This window comes from Aquarana catesbeiana, linkage group LG05, assembly GCF_042186555.1.
Source record: "Aquarana catesbeiana isolate 2022-GZ linkage group LG05, ASM4218655v1, whole genome shotgun sequence".
NCBI lineage: Eukaryota > Metazoa > Chordata > Amphibia > Anura > Ranidae > Aquarana > Aquarana catesbeiana.
This window is the reverse complement of record NC_133328.1, coordinates 52,247,801-52,268,010: the sequence shown is the minus strand read 5'-3', so window position 1 is coordinate 52,268,010 and position 20,210 is coordinate 52,247,801. Positions and strand designations below refer to the sequence as shown.

Here is a 20,210-nt window from a genome sequence, read left to right as displayed (position 1 = left end):
CTACTGTATGCTAAACAAGATATCCGAGCGCAAATACATATCGCTTTAATTATTTGGCTAGGAGACACATTGTTGAACATATGGTAGGTCCAATTAATTACCATGCCACTGACATTGTTTATGGTACTATATTTCAGCTTTGCTCCAGTAAATTAGACATTGCGTTAAACTCCAAGGGGAATATTATGAGGGTAACAGAATGAGAAATGTATTATTAAGCTCTTGTTACAATCGCGGTTTCAGGGCTACTATGGTTCTCATCTCATAAAAAGGTAGAGAGAAGAGACAAAACAAAAGACACTTCTGTGAGCTATATGGGGGGTGGAAAACTAATAGGAATATTTCTACATAAAGCAGTGAAGACAACAACGACAACATAACCCATGCAGTGCAATAACTCAAAGTAACCAGCTGTCACCCTTGTCATAGTAGAGAGAGATGAGTGGGGGGGTGTGGCCTGCAGCGGCATGTGAGAGGACGCTTATCACTGAGCTCCCGCGGTCTATCCTAGTGTGATCCTTCCCTCGCCATCTCAACTGCTCTGTACCGACTGCGATCACCGGCTGCTGGCCCCTGGATCCACCCAGACCTGTCACCATCTCAAATGGAGCAAATGACGACCCGCAGGGGGGAAAAAGACGCCGCAATCACAGCAGCCCTGGAGTCCCAAGATGGCACCGACTTCCCTTAGTCACAGCATGCCCCATGAGGCACAAACAAGCTGTAGGATGCTGGGGGTAAGTCCCATAAATCCACCAAACATTAGGGGGGGGAGCAGGCCAGGAACATGTTGTACTATGCCCTGAAGTTGTCAGGTGCTGGCTGCTCCCTGCTCCCAGATACATCAGCTCCACTGAGTGATCCTGACCCTGCTGACCCAGAGGGGCCCGATGCACTGGATAATATTGTGCCCTTGGAGACCTCACTTATACCAACTCCAGATATTTTTGACATGCCCACTGATGAAAATGTACAGCCCACACTGAGTGACATATTACACGCAGTCCATAAATGCACGGCCTCAATGGTTGATCTTAAAGAGAGAGAGTCACTCCTTCGCCAGGACCTCCAAAAGATCAGAGAGATAACTACAGCAGTGGAGGGTTGGGTCAGCGACCTGAAGGACCAGCTGCCCCCCTAGTGAGAGACGCCAGAATGGCTGCCCAACAAGTCATACACGCTAATAATAGAGCTGACAACATGGAGAATCGTCTTTGACTAAATAATGTCCGCATAGTTGGGCTGCCTGAGAAGGTTGAGGGTTGCGACCTCACTGACCTTGTGGAGCAATGGCTGCAGGAAATATTTGGCAAGGAGGCCTTCTCTCCTCTTTTTGCAGTGGAGCGGGCTCACCCCCTCGGCCCCTCCCTCCGTGTGGTCCCCGCGCTCCATGCTTGCTCGCTTACTACACTACAAAGATTGTGAGATTATTCTGCACCTCGCCTGGGAGAAGGGTACAATCCAATATAGTGGCACCAGGGTCTCCTGCTTCCCTGACTTTTCTGCTGAGATCCAACGCAGAAGATCCAAATATGCCGATGTGAAAAAGAGGCTACAGTGCCTTCAACTAAAGTATGCTATGCTCTATCCAGCCAGGCTAAGCGTCAAGGCAGGGACTAGCTCACTTCTCTGAAACTGGCTCTGGCAACATAAATAAGACCTCCGATGTAAGCGACCCGATGACAACAGAGACTGATCCATGTGGTGACATCTCCTCAGGTCGGTATGGTATCGTTACATCTGCCTTCAGGCAACGTTTTCCTTAATGAGGGACAGTTTTCCTTTTTTACACCCAGTGAAAGGAAAAGCTACCAGTTACTCATATCCTCTTAGTGCTCTGAGTTTGGTTGATGTGTGTGCACTCTTTCAGACAGCACTATGTGAATTATTATTACCAGCCATGGTTCAGATGGTGTTTGTTTCTGTGCCCGGTTGGCACACGACAATTCTTCTATCTACAATTCTCCTGGTCACAAAGGGGACTGCTCTGTCTTCTAGCCTTAATGACTTTAGCTCTGTTACTCCCTTTGTGCCCTGTTTCTATGGATATGATCTGTGCGCAGTTGTGCGATTATGACACATGTTGGTTACTACCAGATACCTTACTGAAGTACAACTCTTCACCTGTCTCATCTCTCCTGTGGTGTTGCAATTTGCTACCTTCTACTGACTACCAATCCCCGATGAGGATAGTCCACTGCAATCTGGTCTGCTCACTGGGCCACATATCTTTTGACTTTCTACAAAGGCCAATGTAACAGCCACCACTCTGGTCTCCTGGAACGTTAGAGGAGTCAACGACCCACTGAAACGCACCATGATTGCCTCCTGTATTCGGAAGTTTCACCCTGCTATTATAGGTCTCTAGGACCTGACATGTGACACTACCAACTGTTTACACTATCCCTGGGTTGGTAAGGAGTACCATTCCACTTACGCTGCTTATTCTCACGAGGTGAGTGTATTGGTGCATAAAGCCCTGGGATTCCAGGAGCTGGACTCAATGGTGGACTCTCTAGGCCAGTTTGTTTTTTTATACTGTAAACTATACATCTTAATGTTAATTCTGGCTTATGTGTATATCCCTCTTCCATTCTCAAGGGAAATATTGCAACTATTACTGTCATATTTGGCTACCAAACCTGACATACTTGTTCTGATTATGGGGGACTTTTAGCCCTCATTCACACGAGGCGGACTCCACGGAGCCCGCCTCGGTCCGCTGTCGCAGCGGGAGATCTCTCCATTGATCTCCGCTGAGCCGGCGGATGACAGGTCCCTCTCTGCTCACTGAGAGGGGAGGGGCTTGTCAAGCGCCGCTGCTGCCTATGGAGGGATCGGATGAAAACGGACAGCCTGTCCGTTTTCATCAGATCTCACCCGATCCGATCCGCCAGCGATGGATCTGGATGTAGGGCCATCTGTCTGCTTTTTGCGGATCGGACCGGGTCGGATGTCAGCGGACATGTCTCCGCTGACATCCGTCGCTCCATAGGCTAACATGGATCGCCCGTTCAGGTCCACCGTCAAAACTGACAGGCGGACCTGAACGGTCCGATCGTGTGAAAGGGGCCTAATTGTTGTCTTGACCCCCAACTAGGTAGACACCCTCCAATTTCTGCCATTTCCTGGGGGGGGAGGGGCACCACTCTTAGTCGTTTCTTGGCAGAGGTTGGCTGGTTGGTCATCATGAGTCTTGGAAACCCTAATATCAGAACAATTCTGTTTTTCCAACATGCACAGATTGCTCTCACGCATAGGCCTCTGCTATACTTGTAATGTGGTGTACTTCCCCCTGGGGGGTATCGGATCATTCTCCCCTAACATTATGGTTGAATACCAGGCCCCCATCCACTATATGCAGGGCTCCATGGAGACTGAACGCATTCTGGCTTCAGTTGTTTCCCTCCAAAGAACGCATAACCCAGAAAATTGACCAATTTTTTGTTACACATACTCAGTGTGAAGATGTCGTTTTAAAGTGGGACACTTTCAAGGCATGTCTTAGAGGCACCTTCATAACTGAAATTAATGGAGTTAAACAAAACTCGTCCCTTCTCCTTGAACAGGTGGAAGGCCAGGTTCAACAGTTGGAGTTGTCATATGTGTTGGATTCGTTTGATTCCGCGAGGGAGGAATGGATGTCAGTCCAGGATTCTCTGGACCGTCTGAAATCCTCTGCTGTGGAACGGAAACGTTTTTTCACAAAAATTGCATTTTATGAAGAAGGGGAAAAAACAGACCATCTATTCGCAAAAATTGCCAGGTCACAGCAGTCCTCCCCAGCTATGGGAGCCATTCGCTCCTCCACTGGACGGGTAGTCAGTGACCTGGATCAAATTGTTTTGGAACTTTCCTCATTTTACTCAGACCTATATGGCTCCCGAGGTAACTACTCCTCTGAATCACTAGCAGAATACTTTGCTGCTATACCTATACCCACCTTATCCTCTGCGGTCCGTCTGGCATTGGACTCCCCACTTACTCTGGATGAGCTTCAGAAGGCGGCCTGTTCCTTTCCCACATGTAAAGCCCCTGGGGATGATGGTATTCCCATGGAAGTCTATACCACCTATGGGGAGACGATCCTGCCCAGCTTGCTGGAGGTTTTCAATGCCTCGGTTGAGGTAGGCTCCCTGCCTGTTTCAATATCAAGGGCAAATGTTATATTGTTGCTTAAACCGGGAAAAGATCCCCTGGATCCTGGCTCTTAAAGGGCCCATTTCTTTGCTACAATGCGATTTAAACATTTTGGCCACAGTCCTGGCATTGAGAGTGAACAAATTTATCCTGTCCATTATACACTTTAACCAGGCAGGGTTTATGCCTCAAAAGTCCACAGCCACCAACCTCAGGCGGCTGTTCTTGAACATGCAGACTCAAGCAGATAATACAGGACAGAGAGTGCTCCTTTTCCCTAGATGCAAATAAAGTTTTTGATAGTATCAGTTGGCCATACCTATGGGTGATACTGTCCAAGTTTGGATTCGGGGATCGTTTCATATCATGAGAACGTCTCCTGTATGCTTCACCACAGGCAGCGATTAGAGTATCTGATAGACAGTCATTGGCTTTTGCCTTGGGCAGGGGAACTAGGCAAGGTTGTCCCTTATCACCCCTGCTCTTCGCCATAGCGATTGAGCCTCTGGCCACTTTAGTGTGTAATAGTTACATATCACCGGGTTTTGGTAAGGTGAATTGCACGAAAAAATCATGCTATACGCCAATGATATGTTGCTAATTTTAGGAGACACTTCTTCATAATTGACCAGCGTTATGTACATAATTTCAGAGTTTGGGCGATTCTCGGGCCTCACTATCAATTGGACCAAATCTGCATTAATGCTATTAGATGACGCACATGGACAGGCAGCGTCTGTCCCTTGTTCCGTTCCCTTAGTGACTTCCTTCAGATACCTAGGTATCCAAATCTCCCCCCGTTATCACAGAATATTGCCGTCTTAATATGCACCCTCTGCTGGCCTGGATCAGAGCTAAAATACATATTTAAAACAACCTCAAAATGTCCCTAGCAGTGAAAACGAATCTAATTAAAATGATACTTATGCCCCAACTTCTATATGTCATAGTAACATAGTTGGTGAGGTTGAAAAAAAACACAAGTCCATCAAGTCCAACCTGTGTGTGTGCTTTTATGTCAGTATTACATTGTATATTCCTGTATGTTGTGGTCGTTAAGGTGCTTATCTAATAGTTTTTTGAAATTATCGATGCTCCCCGCTGAAACTACTGCCTGTGGAAGAGAATTCCACATCCTTACCGCTCTTACAGTAAAGAACCCTCTACGCAGTTTAAGGTTAAACCACTTCTCTACACCATAGAGAACGGGAATGTGCGAGAACTCATGCAGAGAACCCTACTAGGGCCTCGTATGAAGCCTTGCTAGAGGCGAGACGCTCCTTATCTATTTTTTTCACAGGTCAAGCTCGTGCAGACATGACAAAAAGGGCTCAAACTGTTTTTACAGAGGGAGACAAAAATGGAAAATTACTGGCCATGATAGTAGCTGACTACCACCCACTTACAAATATCCCGATTATTAGAAACCAGAGAGGAGACCTAATTAGTGAACCCAAGAGTATTATGCAGGAATTTGTCAGTTTTTTTGCATCTCTTTATTCCCCAATACCTTCTTATGAAACTGCAGACTTAGATTCCCTTTTAGGGGATTTATCTATACCTAGACTCTCGGATGATGACAAAAATAACCTTGAAGGGAAAATCACAACCAAAGAAATTGAGAAAGCGATATTCTCGTTCCCCCCCAACAAAGCTCCTGGACCTGACGGTTTCCCTGCCAATTTTTATAAGGCAAATGTTGAAGTTTTGGCCCCTAGAATTAACCTACTCCTGGATTATTGCCATGAACACGATACTTTACCTGACTCTATGTTAGAGGCATATATGGTTCTTCTTTTGAAACCAGGGAAAGACCCAAAGGACTGTGCATCATACCGACCTATAGCTTTACTAAATACGGACTTGAACATTCTGACTAAGATTTTGGCCCTTAGACTGTCTACGGTACTCCCATCTATTGTAAACATCGACCAGACAGGTTTTATGCCGGGGAAATCAACTGACACAAATTTAAGAAGACTTTTCACCCATTTACAATTGCAGTCGAGGAACGCTAACTCCAGAGTTGTGGTCTCTATTGATTTTGAAAAGGCCTTTGACTCTGTAGATTGGAGGTTTATGTTTAAGGTCTTAGAGGTTATGGGGTTTGGCCCAAACTTTAGGAAATGGGTTGCCATGTTATACAGAGATCCGAAAGCGGCTGTTCGGCTAGGATCATCCATTTCGGATTTCTTTGTGGTGGGAAGGGGGACCCGACAAGGTTGCCCGCTTTCACCTTTTTTGTTTGCTCTCGCCCTGGAGCCTCTGGCAGTAGCGCTTAGATCCTCAAATCGTATCAAATCTATACGGGTGGGAACGATAGATGAGTCTCTGGCGTTATACGCTGACGATATGCTATTGTTCCTTGACGACCCGGAAGAATCCCTAAGAGCGGCTTTGGAAATCATCAATCTTTTTGCTACTTTCTCCGGGTTAAGAGTAAACTGGAGTAAATCGTCCATTTTACCAATAGATGAAGGGGCCAAGGCAAGGGTTGATCCTAGTTTGCTGCTGCAGTGGGTAACGACTATTAAATATTTAGGGGTACAGATTACAGCGAATGTTCAGGAATATGTGTCCCTGAATTTGCTGCCATTGTTAACATCCCTACAGCAAAAGATTCGAACATGGACCAAACTACCACTGTCCCTTATAGGTCGCATTAGGTTAATCAAAATGAAATTCCTCCCTGTCATCTTATATTTTCTGCGACATACACCCATTTGGATTCCGAAGACGTATTTTCGGAAGCTGGATAGCATCATCTCATCTTTTATATGGGCTCCGAAGCCTCCAAGAATAGGCCTTAGAGTCCTGCAGGAACCAGGGGATCAAGGGGGTCTGGCACTGCCTGATTGGCAAAAATACTACTTAGCAGGACAAATGGTATTCGCTCGTAGATGGTTGATAGCTGAGGATGGGCATGCAGCCACGATGTTGGAAGCGGCCCAACTCGGATCGTATGAAAGTCTCAGGTTTGCCCTGTTTAGAGGTTCTAGGTCTGAACTGCCCCTGACGCTGACAATGAAGGCCACTATTAAAGCGTGGATGACCGCTGTGAAACTAGCATGCCCTAGTTATGGGGGGTTTTCGCCTTCAACCCCGATTTGGATGAATCCAACCCTACCACAATTCTACAACCTACCAGATCCTATGATTTGGGCGGTAAAAGGAATAAAGACATTGAGAGACATAACATCTTTTGGAGAGTTACTGACCTTTTCTCAACTACAGTCGAGGCATGATCTTCCAAATACATACCTGTTTAGATTTTTACAAGTTAGACATGCATTTCAGGAGCAATTTAGAGAACTGAAGGTAGAATCTTTGCCCTCGTCTCTTGAATCGCTATTGGCGGATGGAGATCTGGTCAAACCTCTCTCAATGGCCTATAAAGAACTCTTTAAGTTAACCCCACCAGCAATTACCAAATGCAGAGAGAGATGGGAGATGGAGGTTCCAGAAATACAAGGGGAAGACTGGGATGAACTATGGATTCAACCATTTAGACACCTGGTATCTGCCAGAGATAGGCTGATCCAGTTCAAATTCCTGCACAGAAGCTATCTTACCCCAGCTAGGCTGAATAAGATCTTCCCTACAGTTTCGGCAGAGTGTTGGAGATGCTCTCATTTAACCGCAGATGCAGATCACATTTTTTGGCGTTGTCCAAAGATCCAGGAATTTTGGACAGATATTACTTCCTGTATCACGGAATTGATATCAGTATCAATCCCGATGAATTTTAAGGTATGTCTGCTGGGCCTAGTGGATGATATAGTACCAACACGTGCCATGCGAACACTGTTGACTATACTTCTGTTTTACGGTAGAAAAGCTATCTTGTTGGCCTGGAAAAAGCTAGAGGCACCGACTATTTCAGCCTGGAAGGGCCTGGTAAACTCCATGCTTCCCTTTTACAAGGCAACATATGAATCTAGGGGGTGTGTAAAGAAATTCGATAGGGTGTGGCAAGCATGGTATAAGTCTAACACCACGGTGGGATAAGGGAGGAGGTACTGTGTTGATAAAAAGTGTTATATTTGGATGAAGGCACTTCTCATAGAGATCTCAATGAGTAGCGACAATAAAATTCAGAAGGTAGAGGGTCATGATATATATAAGCAAGTAAAATAGCACAAGCTTCTGATATAGGCTACACCAGTGATCCTGTATTTCTTGGCGAGCTGTGGTTCGAGGGTGGGGGGAGGAGGGAACCGGGGGGGGGGGCACTGGGAAATGTAGTTAGTAGATCTTTGTTAGATAGGCATAAGGTCATGTCTGGCCTAATAGGGACGTTGTCTTATAGGACACGTCCTTAATGTTGTATGATTTACTATGTTGATAAAATCAATAAAAAGAATTAAAAAAAAAAAAAAAAAGGTTAAACCACTTCTCTTCTAATTTTAGTGAATGACCATGTGTCTTTTTAAACTCCCTTTCATGGAAGTTTTATCCCTATTGTGGGGTCACCAGTACGGTATTTGTACATTGAAATCATATCCCCTCTCAAGCGTCTCTTCTCCAGAGAGAATAAATTCAGTTCTTGTAATCTTTCCTCATAACTAAGGTCCTCCAGTCCCTTTAGTAGTTTTGTTGCCCTTCTCTGGACTCTCTCCAGTTCCAGCACATCCTTCCTGAGGACTGGTGCCCAGACCTGGACAGCATACTCCAGGTATGGCCAGACCAGAGTCTTGTAGACTGGGAGAATTATCCTTTTATCTCTGGAGTTAATCCCATTTTAATGCATGCCAGTATTCTGTTGGCATTGCTTGCAGAAGCTTGACATTGCATTCCATTGCTGAGCCGGTCATCTACTAGGACCCCCAGGTCCTTTTCTATCCTAGATTCCCCCAAAGGTTCTCCCCCTAGTGAGTAGATTGCATTCATATTTTTGCCACCCAAATGCATTATTTTACATTTTTCTACATTAAACCTCATTTGCCATGTAGTTGCCCACCACATTAATTTGTTCAGATCTTCTTGCAAGGTTTCCACATCCTGTGGAGAAATTATTGCCCTGCTTAGCTTAGTATCGTCCGCAAATACTGAGATTGAGCTGTTTATCCCATCCTCCAGGTCGTTTATGAATAAATTAAATAGGATTGGTCGCAGGACAGATCCTGGGGGACCCCGCTTTCCACACCAGACCATTCGGAGTAATCCCCATTTATCACTATCCTCTGAACTCGCTCCTGTAGCCAGTTTTCAATCCATGTACTCACCCTTTGGTCCATGCCGACAGACCTTAGTTTGTACAGTAAACGTTTATGGGGAACTATATCAAATGCCTTTGCAAAATCCAGATATACCACGTCAAAGGGCTTTCCTTTATCTAGATAGCAGCTCACCTCCTCATAGAAGGTTAATAGATTGATTTGGCGAAATTGATTCTTCATGAATCCATGCTGATTATTGCTAATGATGCCATTTTCATTACTATAATCTTGTATATAGTCCCTTATCATCCCCTCCAAGAGTTTGCATAATATTGACGTTAGGCTAACTGGTCTGTAATTTCCCAGGGATGTATCGTGGCTCTTTTTTAAATATTGGTGCTACATTGGCATTTCTCCAATCTGCTGGTACCATTCCAGTCAGTAGACTGTTCATAAAAATTAGGAACAATGGACTGGCAATTACTTGACAGACTTCCTTAAGGACCCTTGGGTGCAAGCCATCTGGACCGGTGACTTATTAATGTTAAGTTTTTCAAGTCTATTTCTAATTCTCTGTTAGCCATGAGGGTGCTTCTTGTGACGTGTCATTAGGATAAACATTGCAGTTTTGGTTACTGAAGCCCCCCGTTTCCTCATGAAGACTGAGGAGAAGAATAAATTCAAAACCTTTGCCATCTCTCCATCCTTAGTAACCAGATTCCCATCATTATTCTTTATGGGACCAATATGATCTGACCTCCTTTTCTTACTATATATATACTTAAAGAATTTCTTGGGATTTCTTTTACTCTCCTCCACTATGTGCCTTTAGTGTTCTACCTTAACCGCCCTGATTGCACCCTTAAAGTTGGAATGCTGATTGTGATTCCTCAGCCTTGTATTTTTTGAAGGCCTTCTCTTTTGCTTTTATATGCATTTTTACATTGGAGTTAAGCCACTCAGGACTTTATTAGCTCTTTTAAATTTATTTCCCATTGGGATGCACTGGCTAATACCCTTATTTAATATGCTCTTATTAAAGCATACCCATTTTTCCTCTGTGTTCTTTGTCCTTCATAATTTCCCTGTGGTGGTCCCCTTGAAGATGTTTTGGGTAATTAATTCCCTTTTCTGGTTGCTACTTTGGGGTGCCCCTAGAATCAGGCTGGAACAGTTACAATGTCCTAAAGATGGTGGAGGCCTTGCCCTCCCAAATCCTTGTTTTTTTATTCTATGTCCCCTACCCCTCAGGATTATTCTGCCCATCTCTTGCTTGTTGGCTCTGGGGCAGACTCCATCCTGGAGTGATTGGTGACCCAGCTATTTCAGAAATCCAACAAGCAGAAGCCTACCTATGCACTACTTCAGAAAGTCTTGAATAAACCAAAGCAACTCCAGCACGCGACAGGTTACACTGAATATAGTCCGCTTTGGAGAAATCATACCTATATTGAACTAGCCAAAATCCAACAGGGACCCAGATGGTGCGCCTGGTGGATAACTCTTTTCTCCCAGGTGTTCCAACATGGGAGGTTGATGTCAAATGTAGACCTCCAGCGTAAATTCGCTTTACCGGACCACATGTTTTATTACTATATACAGCTATCCCATGCAATCAAAGCACCGGGGCGAAGCGACGGAGTGGTCAATTTCACCTACCCCCATATTTCATTTAATTCAGTTTGCAACTGAAACAAAGGGTTTTATATCCCAGTGCTATCACATGTTCTTAATGGAATATCTGAAGGCCTACCCAACCAGGGCAATGTTGCAATGGGAGGAGGATGTAGGCACTTTGACAGGGGATCAATGGGAGGAAAATTTCCAGTCGGCCAATATGTGCTCCCTTAATGTCTCACAGAAGTTGTCACAATTGTATATTTTGCTCTGAGTGCACTACACCCCAGTAAAACTTCACAAGATGGGAAGACTTCCCGACTCGTTGTGTGGTAGATGTCGATGAACATCTGGGGATCTTATTCATCTCCTTTGGCGATATCCGAAGTTACATTGCTGTTGGAGGAAAGTCCTTACCACTCTCAGTAGGGTATTTCAGGTTACTGTCCCCTAAACCCCATTGCTTACTTGGAGTCCTTGAGCAAGTGATACCTGAGGAAGCGACTAGAGCGGCATTCTCTAGGGCCCTATTTCAGGCCAGGAAGGTCATTCTAATGGGTTGGAAGTCTACGACTCCCCCATCGGTCAAAACATGGGTGACTCATACGGGGAACGCGCTTCAGTTGGAGAGGTACATATACCAGCATCGGGGTCGACTCAACAAGTATGAAAAACTTTGTTTGCCATGGCTTAATTTCCCCAGGCTAGCACCTAGCGAGCCTGTCCTAATGAGGGTATTACAATGTCCCACTGGATGAATACACTCTAAGAGAATCATAGGAATATGGAAGTGGTAAACTGAGGCATATAGTCGCTTGCAGGTCTTCTTAATTGACTACCCAATATTCATTCTTCCAAGTGCGTGGGTGAGATAGGTCTCAGGTGGTGTTATGTTTAACCCTGTAGGATGAAATTGCAAACTGTCATCTGCTTTTTTGCAGATGACAATTTGAACATTTGAAGCTAATGTTTTAGCATGTGGAATTAAAACTATCATCTGTTAAACAGAAATGGGCAAATTATTGTACAATCCCATTACAAAATAAATCAGGAAAGACAAACCTGAAAGTTAGATAAAGTTCTCAGGTAAACTTCAGCTCTCTTCCAACTTGCTCCTTGTTTACCACTTTGGGACCATAGTTCATAAGTCATGTTACCGAGATGAATAAGTACCTGTAAATCAGAAAAAAAGAACATTACATTTTCAGCATAGACATCTCTTTTAGATTCATCAGTAACTATAGGTTCATTCTGACAAGCAGCAAGTGACATCTTCCAGACCCTTGGTACTGCTCTGCACCTAGTCCAGCTAGACCGGCTTTTCTGCCACAGTGACCGAAATCTCTGCAGATGAAATGGACAAAAAAAATAATAAAATAAAATAAACTCAGCACTCGTTTGAGGAGAGACCCTGGAGGTGTACACAGATCAAATAAATGTGATTAAAAATGTCTCTCAATAAGAGGGACAAAGTCCATAGCAACAGTCTCTAAGATGAAGAGGGAGCGGAATCCATGAACCTGCACTAAGGGCAGCCAGTGTAAAGAGCTAGAAGCAGTCTCTGCAATGCAACAAAGGAAAAAAAAACACAGCGCCTCTAAGTGCAGTATTGGTAAACCATATAATGATAAGTCAAAAGTGAAACTACTCACAAAGGGAGCATAAACACAAGCATGATGTTAATCCTGCAGCAAAATCATAGGGTGGTTTTCTCCTAAACATACGTGTCTCTGAAGTGCAGCTGACAGTTCGTGCAGGTGGATTCGCAGACTATGGGAACAGCAGGGAACACATCTGAGATGATGTCACTTCCAGGTGCAGGGTGAGAGGAGGCGGCTTCGCTTTTGGAGCAGATGGCCTAAAGGAAGGAGCAAGCATGCTCCGAACGTGAAGCCGCCTCCTCTCACCCTGCACCCGGGAAGTGACGTCATCTCTGATCGCTCCTGGAAATGTATGAGTAAACCACATCTGTTCCCATCTGGGCTGTACCCAGTTTACGATACAGAAGGGTTCTACAATTGCCATCTCTCTATCGATCATCACTCTTCAATGGTGAATTTGGAGTCCTTTCCAACTAGCACATGTCAACTATTTAGTTCACTATTATTGTAATCGTCATAATCAAAATTATTATTATTGTTACAGTATTATTGTGGTAGTAAAAGCGTTGTCTTATGCCGCGTACACACGGTCGGACTTTTCGTCTACAAAAGTCCGACAGCCTGTCCGACAGACTTCCGGCGGACTTTCGGCGGACTTGCAGCAGACTTTCTAACGAACGGACTTGCCTACACACGACCACACAAAAGTTCGACGGATTCGTACGTGATGACGTACACCGGACTAAAATAAGGAAGTTCATAGCCAGTAGCCAATAGCTGCCCTAGCATGGGTTTTTGTCCGTCGGACTAGCACACAGACGAGCGGATTTCGGGGTCCGTCGTAGTTACGACGTAAAGATTTGAAGCATGTTTCAAATCTAAAGTCCGTCGGATTTGAGGCTGAAAAAGTCTGCTGAAAGTCCGGAGAAGCCCACACATGATCGGATTACCAGCCAGCTTTAGTCCGTCGGCATCCGTTGGACTTTTGTAGACGAAAAGTCCGACCGTGTGTACGCGGCATTAGAATTAATAAATGCCATCATCCAAGTTGATCCGTGCAATAGATCACACATGGGACTATTTCATACACACAAGACATATTCCAAATTCAGTGGAATGACCTACTCTATTGATCCAATATTAACATAACAAAACTTTTAGTGTCTCAAAGGCATTATGATTGTTTAGTGGACCAATAGAGGGGCATGCGGGCTTAGCTCCATAGTCAGAACTTATCAGTTGGTTCCAATGTTCTCTCTATGTCTTATGTGTCCTATCTCTGCTGTCCCTTAAAGCCTGGTATATGCTTCTAAGACCCTATACCCCTCCGTTGAGGCAGAGAACCCTATGCTTTCCAGTCCACTGGGGAATCTAGCCAGGCTTGTGTAACACTGTAGGTTTACATATATATGGTATATATGAATGTTTGGCAAATATGTTTGATTAAAGATAATAGGAATTGTACCAAAATGCTCACCAGCAGTAGCATGCACATTATTTCAAGCTGTATTTCAGGTTATAAATCTTCTTGGACAGAAAAAAAATCTCTTTTTGTTAATGCCATAAATAAAACTCAGTGAATGTTTTTGTCATTATATAGTTCTGACATGCGTCCTCCCAAGCCCACAATGTATACTACAAAATGGTCTGGCCTATTCTGGCAAATTAAACTATGTAAAAGGTGGGTTGGTAACTCTACAGTGTCTCTTAAACTTGCAGTGTATATCTCTACTATTTAACAGGTCTCCAGCCAAGTACAAGCCAACTCATTAAATATTTGGAATTTAAAACCTCTGTGCCTGGTTCCTTGCAATACACTTATACTCCATTGGAATAGAGCGTCTGGTGAAAAAGTGCACACGCATGTTGAGGGTGTGTCAAAAAAGTTAGGTTTACACTTGTGAAGTCAAAGGCACAACAAGTCTAGGGTACAACGTTGACCACAGCATTAAATATTCTGCTTGCCAAGGGATGGTCACCAAGGGGACATTGGGGCTTGTCTGTAACCAGGTTGGCTACTGTAAAAAAATCATATACCGATGGAAGTGGGCATTGATCCAGGGAACGCGTAAGAAACTTGAAAAGTAAAATCTATTGATGTGTTTATTTCTCATTAACTGAACAATAGATATTAACTATCCAGTGGGGCTGATTTACTAAAGGCAAATATACTTTGCAAGTGCAGTTGCTCCAGAGCTTAGTAAAGATGTGAAGCTCTGTTGATTTCCATCATCCAATCATGTGCAAGCAAAAATGTATTTTTATTTTTTTCCTTGCATTTGATTTCTTATTCTTTGTAACGTGAAGCTTTACCTCATCTACTAAGCTCTGGAGTAACTGTACTTGCAAAGTGCACAGTCTATTTGATGAGAAATTCAAGAGAAGCAGGATGGAAAATGTTTCTCTAATTTCTAAGTCCTTGTTTACACTTGCATTGCTCTGTGAACAAAGATCTGCATTTAGATTACTCTTCAGAGAGCATTTAATAGGTGATACAATGCTTCCTCACTGCCTGTTTAACCCTGTAAATTCAGCACTATTGCGCCACAACCACATGCATTGCATGCTGTTGCATGACGATTGAAGTGCAGCTCCATTCACTTGAATGGGTCATGTTCCGGGGGCAGTAGTAATATCTAATATTGCTTTATAGGATGATGGTGTCCAAAACTTTTAAGCAAGTTAAAATAGCCAGTTAGGCGCTGTCCCGGATGGGAAGGTAAGAGGTAATGCCTTTCTTGGTTCTTTGGTCTTTTTTCCGGGTTCTTCTCTGGCTCCGGCCCACTAAGCCTGTGACATAAATTGGGAGAGGGTCCTGTAAGGAGAGCAAGCTTGCTTGCTCGCTGGCAAGTGTAGAGACGGAGTCCCCTGACAGAGTCGGCTAAGGATTTGCGTTATCTCCAACAGTATGTTTCCGACAAAGGCCTAGTAGTGAGTAGTAAGAGAGAGAGAGACAGCGAATGACACCCGCAAGAAGCAGAAAGATGTTGCTTATCGCCATTGGGATGTAAAGTCATCAGAACCTGGGGTTCGCCCTGAAGACACCAGTCCTGGAGGAGTGCTCTTGATGAACTTTGTACTGCACGAACACTACCTTTACAGGTATGCAGGGGCAGCACACAGCCTGTAGTTAGAGTTAGGGAATTAGGGGAAAAATGATGCCTTTGAATGTTGGACTCTGTAATTGCCTTTGTCCTTTTATAAGTAATATGTTTGAAACTTTGTCCCTGCCTGGTCTGAAGTTAATAATGAAGTGAAATGTAAGTAACCATCACACACATAGTCTACCAAGAGGGTCTGATACTCGGTGTGGAGTGGAGTAGTTTGAAGACACAAGTGGTTACCTAAGTTTTACAGCAGCCTGTCAATAGTGTGCACCTGTTATAGTTGGAACGGCCTCTAACAGTGAGGGAGATGTTGTTGGCACTCCTTCTGCCAGTGGTTTGTTTCCCAGAGCAACAGGAGGGGATTCGGGCCACAGAGGTTTCCATCCCGTACAGAGGTACGGAATTTCAAGTGTTAAGTTATGTAAACGTGTGGAACATGGGCAGAGTGCATGGAATGGTAGTGGAAAATGCTGCACAGGTGAATGCGGATGAGGCTCAGCATGTCACTCCTAAACGCACATTACAGAAAAGGTGTACATTGTCATGGGGACCCGTACATGGTGTGCGTTCATCTCTATAAGTAGAGGCTCACCTTAAGGTTAAGAATTCCCCTATGGCAGCCTCAGCCTTGTTCCAGGGCATTGGGTGACCCTGTACAAGGTGCAAGGTGTGCAGGGTGCCTAGTGTAGCCCAGAAGAACCCATCCCGGGGTAGGCCTATCATGTGACCCTTGCTTGGCGCCCAACAAAGAGGGAAACGTGACAAACAACTACCACTTACCTACCCAGCCCCCCCCTTACAAACGGATAGCAAATGCGATATCACATTTAGAGGAGTCTAATTCCATATCTATATTCTCATATAGATAGCGCAAAAACATTTAAGTATTTCAAATGCCAAGTACATACAGCAAAAAATTACAGAAATAAAATAGAATAGTTTAAGTTTGTAACTTACTAGCATCAAAGACGCAGGGAACTGTAACAGTGTTTACTGAACTTGCTTTGGCATTTATTTTGGTGCAGATATTGTTTGGAAACAAAATGTTTGCAACCGTAATGAATTGCAAATGATCCTATATGCTAATCCCATTCATTAACATCACAAAATAGGCCTAAGAAGTAACAGTGCGTAATCTCATTACCACTCTAGTGAATATATTACTGTTTAATCATGAAGGCAAACACTGACAGCCTCATTTCACAAGTTACACTAAACGCTTTAGACTTTATTTAACCACCTCAATACAGGGCATTTATACCCCCTTCCTGCCCATGCCATTTTTTAGCTTTCAGCGCTGTTGCACTTTGAATGACAACTGCGCGGTCATGCAACACTACCCAAATTAATCTTTTTTTTCCTTTTCTTCACACAAATAGAGCTTTCTTTTGGTGGTATTTAATCACTGCTGGGATTTTTATTTTTTACTAAAAAAGAAAAAAAGCCTGAAAATTTTGAAAAAAAAAAGTTTTTCTTAGTTTCTGTCAGTAAATTTTGTAAATAAGTAATTTTCCTCCTTCACTCATGTGCGCTGATGAGGCTGCACTGATGGGCACTGATAGGCTGCACTGATGAGATGGCACTTATGGGCACTGATGTGGCGGCACTTATGGGCACTGATGTGGCAGCACTGATGCGGAGGCGCTAATATGCCACACTGATAGCTGGCACTGATATGCGACACTGATGAGTACTGATAGGTGGCACTGGTGGGCACTGATAGGTGGCACTGATAGGCAGCACTGGTGGGCACTGATAGGCAGCACTGGGGGCCACTAATAGGTGACACAGATAAGCAGCACTGATGGGCGGCGCTGATGGGCATAGATGGGAGGCACTGGAAGTGGTTAAAGAGAAAAAAACATATGTTCACAAAACACACATATGACATACCAGATAATATTAAAGCACTGGGGTGAATTTACTAAAGGCATATAAATGGTGCACTCTGCAATTGTAGTTGCTTCAGAGCTAAGTAAATGATGGGAAGCTCTGTTAACTTCCATCATCCAATCATGTGCAAGCAAAAATGCTGTTTTGCTTTTTTTATATATATTCCTTGCACCTGATTGGGTATTCTTTGCAAAGTGAAGCTTTACCTCATTTATCAAGCTCTGGGGCAACTGCACTTGCAGAGTGCACAGTCTGTGTACTTTTCGTAAATCCACCCCAATGCCTCCAGGTATAAGGAATTTGTGTGAGATGATTTGATTACCATATGTTGCCAAAACAGACACACAAAAAGATGGTCCTACTGAAGCTGGCCACAGAAAGATAGAGAACAGTTGAAAGTGCATAAATGATTTAACAGTCACGTGGGCGGGGCCAGCGGTATGGTACCCAACACGAAAAAGTAGCACACTCCAAGTCCAACTCCCAAGCCCAAGAGAGGTTCACAGTATTATATTCAGTTAAATGCAATTGCACGATTAACAATTACACTTGCAGATTACAGAAGTGAGCACTAGAAGATTTGTCTTACACGGATTCAGCATCCCTTGTGGTGGCAGGTTCAGTAGCACTCAGTAACAGGTTCAGTAACTTTCAGTAACAGGTTCAGTAATACTTAGCAATAGGCTTATTAATTCTCAGTAACAGGTTCAGTAAACTTTCAATTCAACAACTGCCTCTTCTGTAACACCCTTTGGAGGCTGCAGGGGAACATCTTCCCCTTGGTCTATGCTCCATTCCTGAGAAGCAAGGCACCACCTGTTGGGTGGAGAAGAACTACACCTGCCACCACCTTTAATGCCATGTCTCCTGTTATAGTGTTTACACTAAACAAGATATTTTTTATTTGCAATAAGGGCCATGGCACTAGCAATCCTGTTGCAGGCAGAGGCCTGCCAGCAAGAGCATTACTACACTGGCTCTAGGTCATCTCTTGGCTGACTGACTCACTTCAGATTGTCACTCACCAGTCAAGAAAGCAGAGATGGAGTGATCCCCCACTGGTCCAGCCAGTAATGCAATAGAAGCAGATAAGTGCTCTCTTTGTCCTTTTGGAGCAACCATGCTGAGCTGTACACATGGCGACCTCCAAAGGACCAGCAGAGTATGGCTTTTCTACAGGAAAAAATGGGGCCACGATTAAGCCAGCTTCTATCATGGCAGGGGTTGACAGCTCTGATCCTGGAAGTGCACAGAGCTTTGCCCTTTATTGTTCATACTATCCATGGGAGATCAGAAAACATACCTTCCTCAGCATGTTAGAAGTGATCGGGCAGCAATCATTTCTACAAATGGGAAGAAAAAAAATGTAGAAATTACGGCAAGTTATTTCCGCTGCAGTAGTTATGGCAGTTGCAGCAAAAAGAGAAAGGACATCTTGCACTAAAGGTATAGTTTAACCTTAGGAAAACTGTCCTACGTGTCCGAATAGTTATATTATTTTTAAGTCGATTTAAATCCAAGACGTTGTAGACAAAAAATGGCTGAAGAAAACTAAATGATATCAGCAGAAGATGGGAGAGACCCTCAGAATGAAGCAATGTATTTATCAGCACAGGGATGACTGTGCAAATGGCTGGATATCCCAGGCCTCAGCCCCATTGCGTTTTATTATGAGGTGGTCTATACCTGAAATATAGATTAATGTATGAAGAAGCACAACATTTGTACTTGTAGTTATTTTGATACTGTATCTGAATGCACCTACATGTTTGCTGAGCGGTGCCACTCTCTAATGAGTGTTTACTTACACACGTAGCCCCTTTGTCCTAGACAGGGGCTATTATGTTATGTTTTTGGCTGGGTAGTAGATAGCTCAGACTGATTGTATTGTTTTTCACCTAGTTTTTCCCTAAGCTTAACCTCCCTGGCGGTATGATTATGTCAGATTTTTGATGCTGAAAGCGGTACAATTGTTTTGGATAGAAATTTGACATTTATATTGTAGGCCTGTAAATCTTAGGAATAATTCACTTAAATCTGTCCAAACAAAAATCTACGACATCACAATCAGGACAATGGAACCTGGTTTCCTTTTGGATTCTCTTTCCACTGTTATCACGCTTTAAACAACAAACCACGCACATCCTTGTGGGTGCTGACTTTTTCTTGGTTGGTGGGATGTAGTCTATGAAGTGACGACCAGTCAGGCATTCCTGGTTGACAATGCCAGCAGCATGACAACCAGCTCTATTCACAGCCATTGGTATTTGGTGGTTCCGAAAGATCAGTTCGGCAACTTTCCAAATAAAGTCAGAATGAACCACAGGCTTGGGTGGGGTGGGCATACCACAGCACCCACACAAATATGTCTAGAGGGGTAACAGTGCTGATAGCGAAATCCACATCTTTTGAGTTGGTTTCCATGGTGTCAGATCGGCAGGGTAGGTACCTCTTTCTGCATTCACTTGTGGGAGGAGAACCCTTGCTGATATTGGCTAGATATATCCCCTTTCCATACAGGTCAGATGTGGTTACAGAAGGCCTTGCATTCATAGCGCAATACCCATCCATACCAGCAGTGTGGTTGGGGAACTTCAATCACACAATCACACAATGACTCCATCCCTGGACAGGCCAGTACAGGCTGAACCCAGTCGGGGCGAACCACTGCACACTAGGCTATACCGCACACT

General features: G+C 44.0%; 1 protein-coding gene across 1 annotated transcript in view; it reads right to left on the bottom strand.

Moving 5' to 3' along the window:
• Positions 1-20,210, bottom strand: part of MALRD1 (MAM and LDL receptor class A domain containing 1) — a 737,846-nt gene that overhangs the window by 331,422 nt on the left and 386,214 nt on the right. The window contains exon 23 of the mRNA XM_073629748.1: positions 11,979-12,089. Coding sequence (XP_073485849.1) covers positions 11,979-12,089 — 111 coding nt within the window. The remainder of the gene's footprint in view (positions 1-11,978; positions 12,090-20,210) is intronic.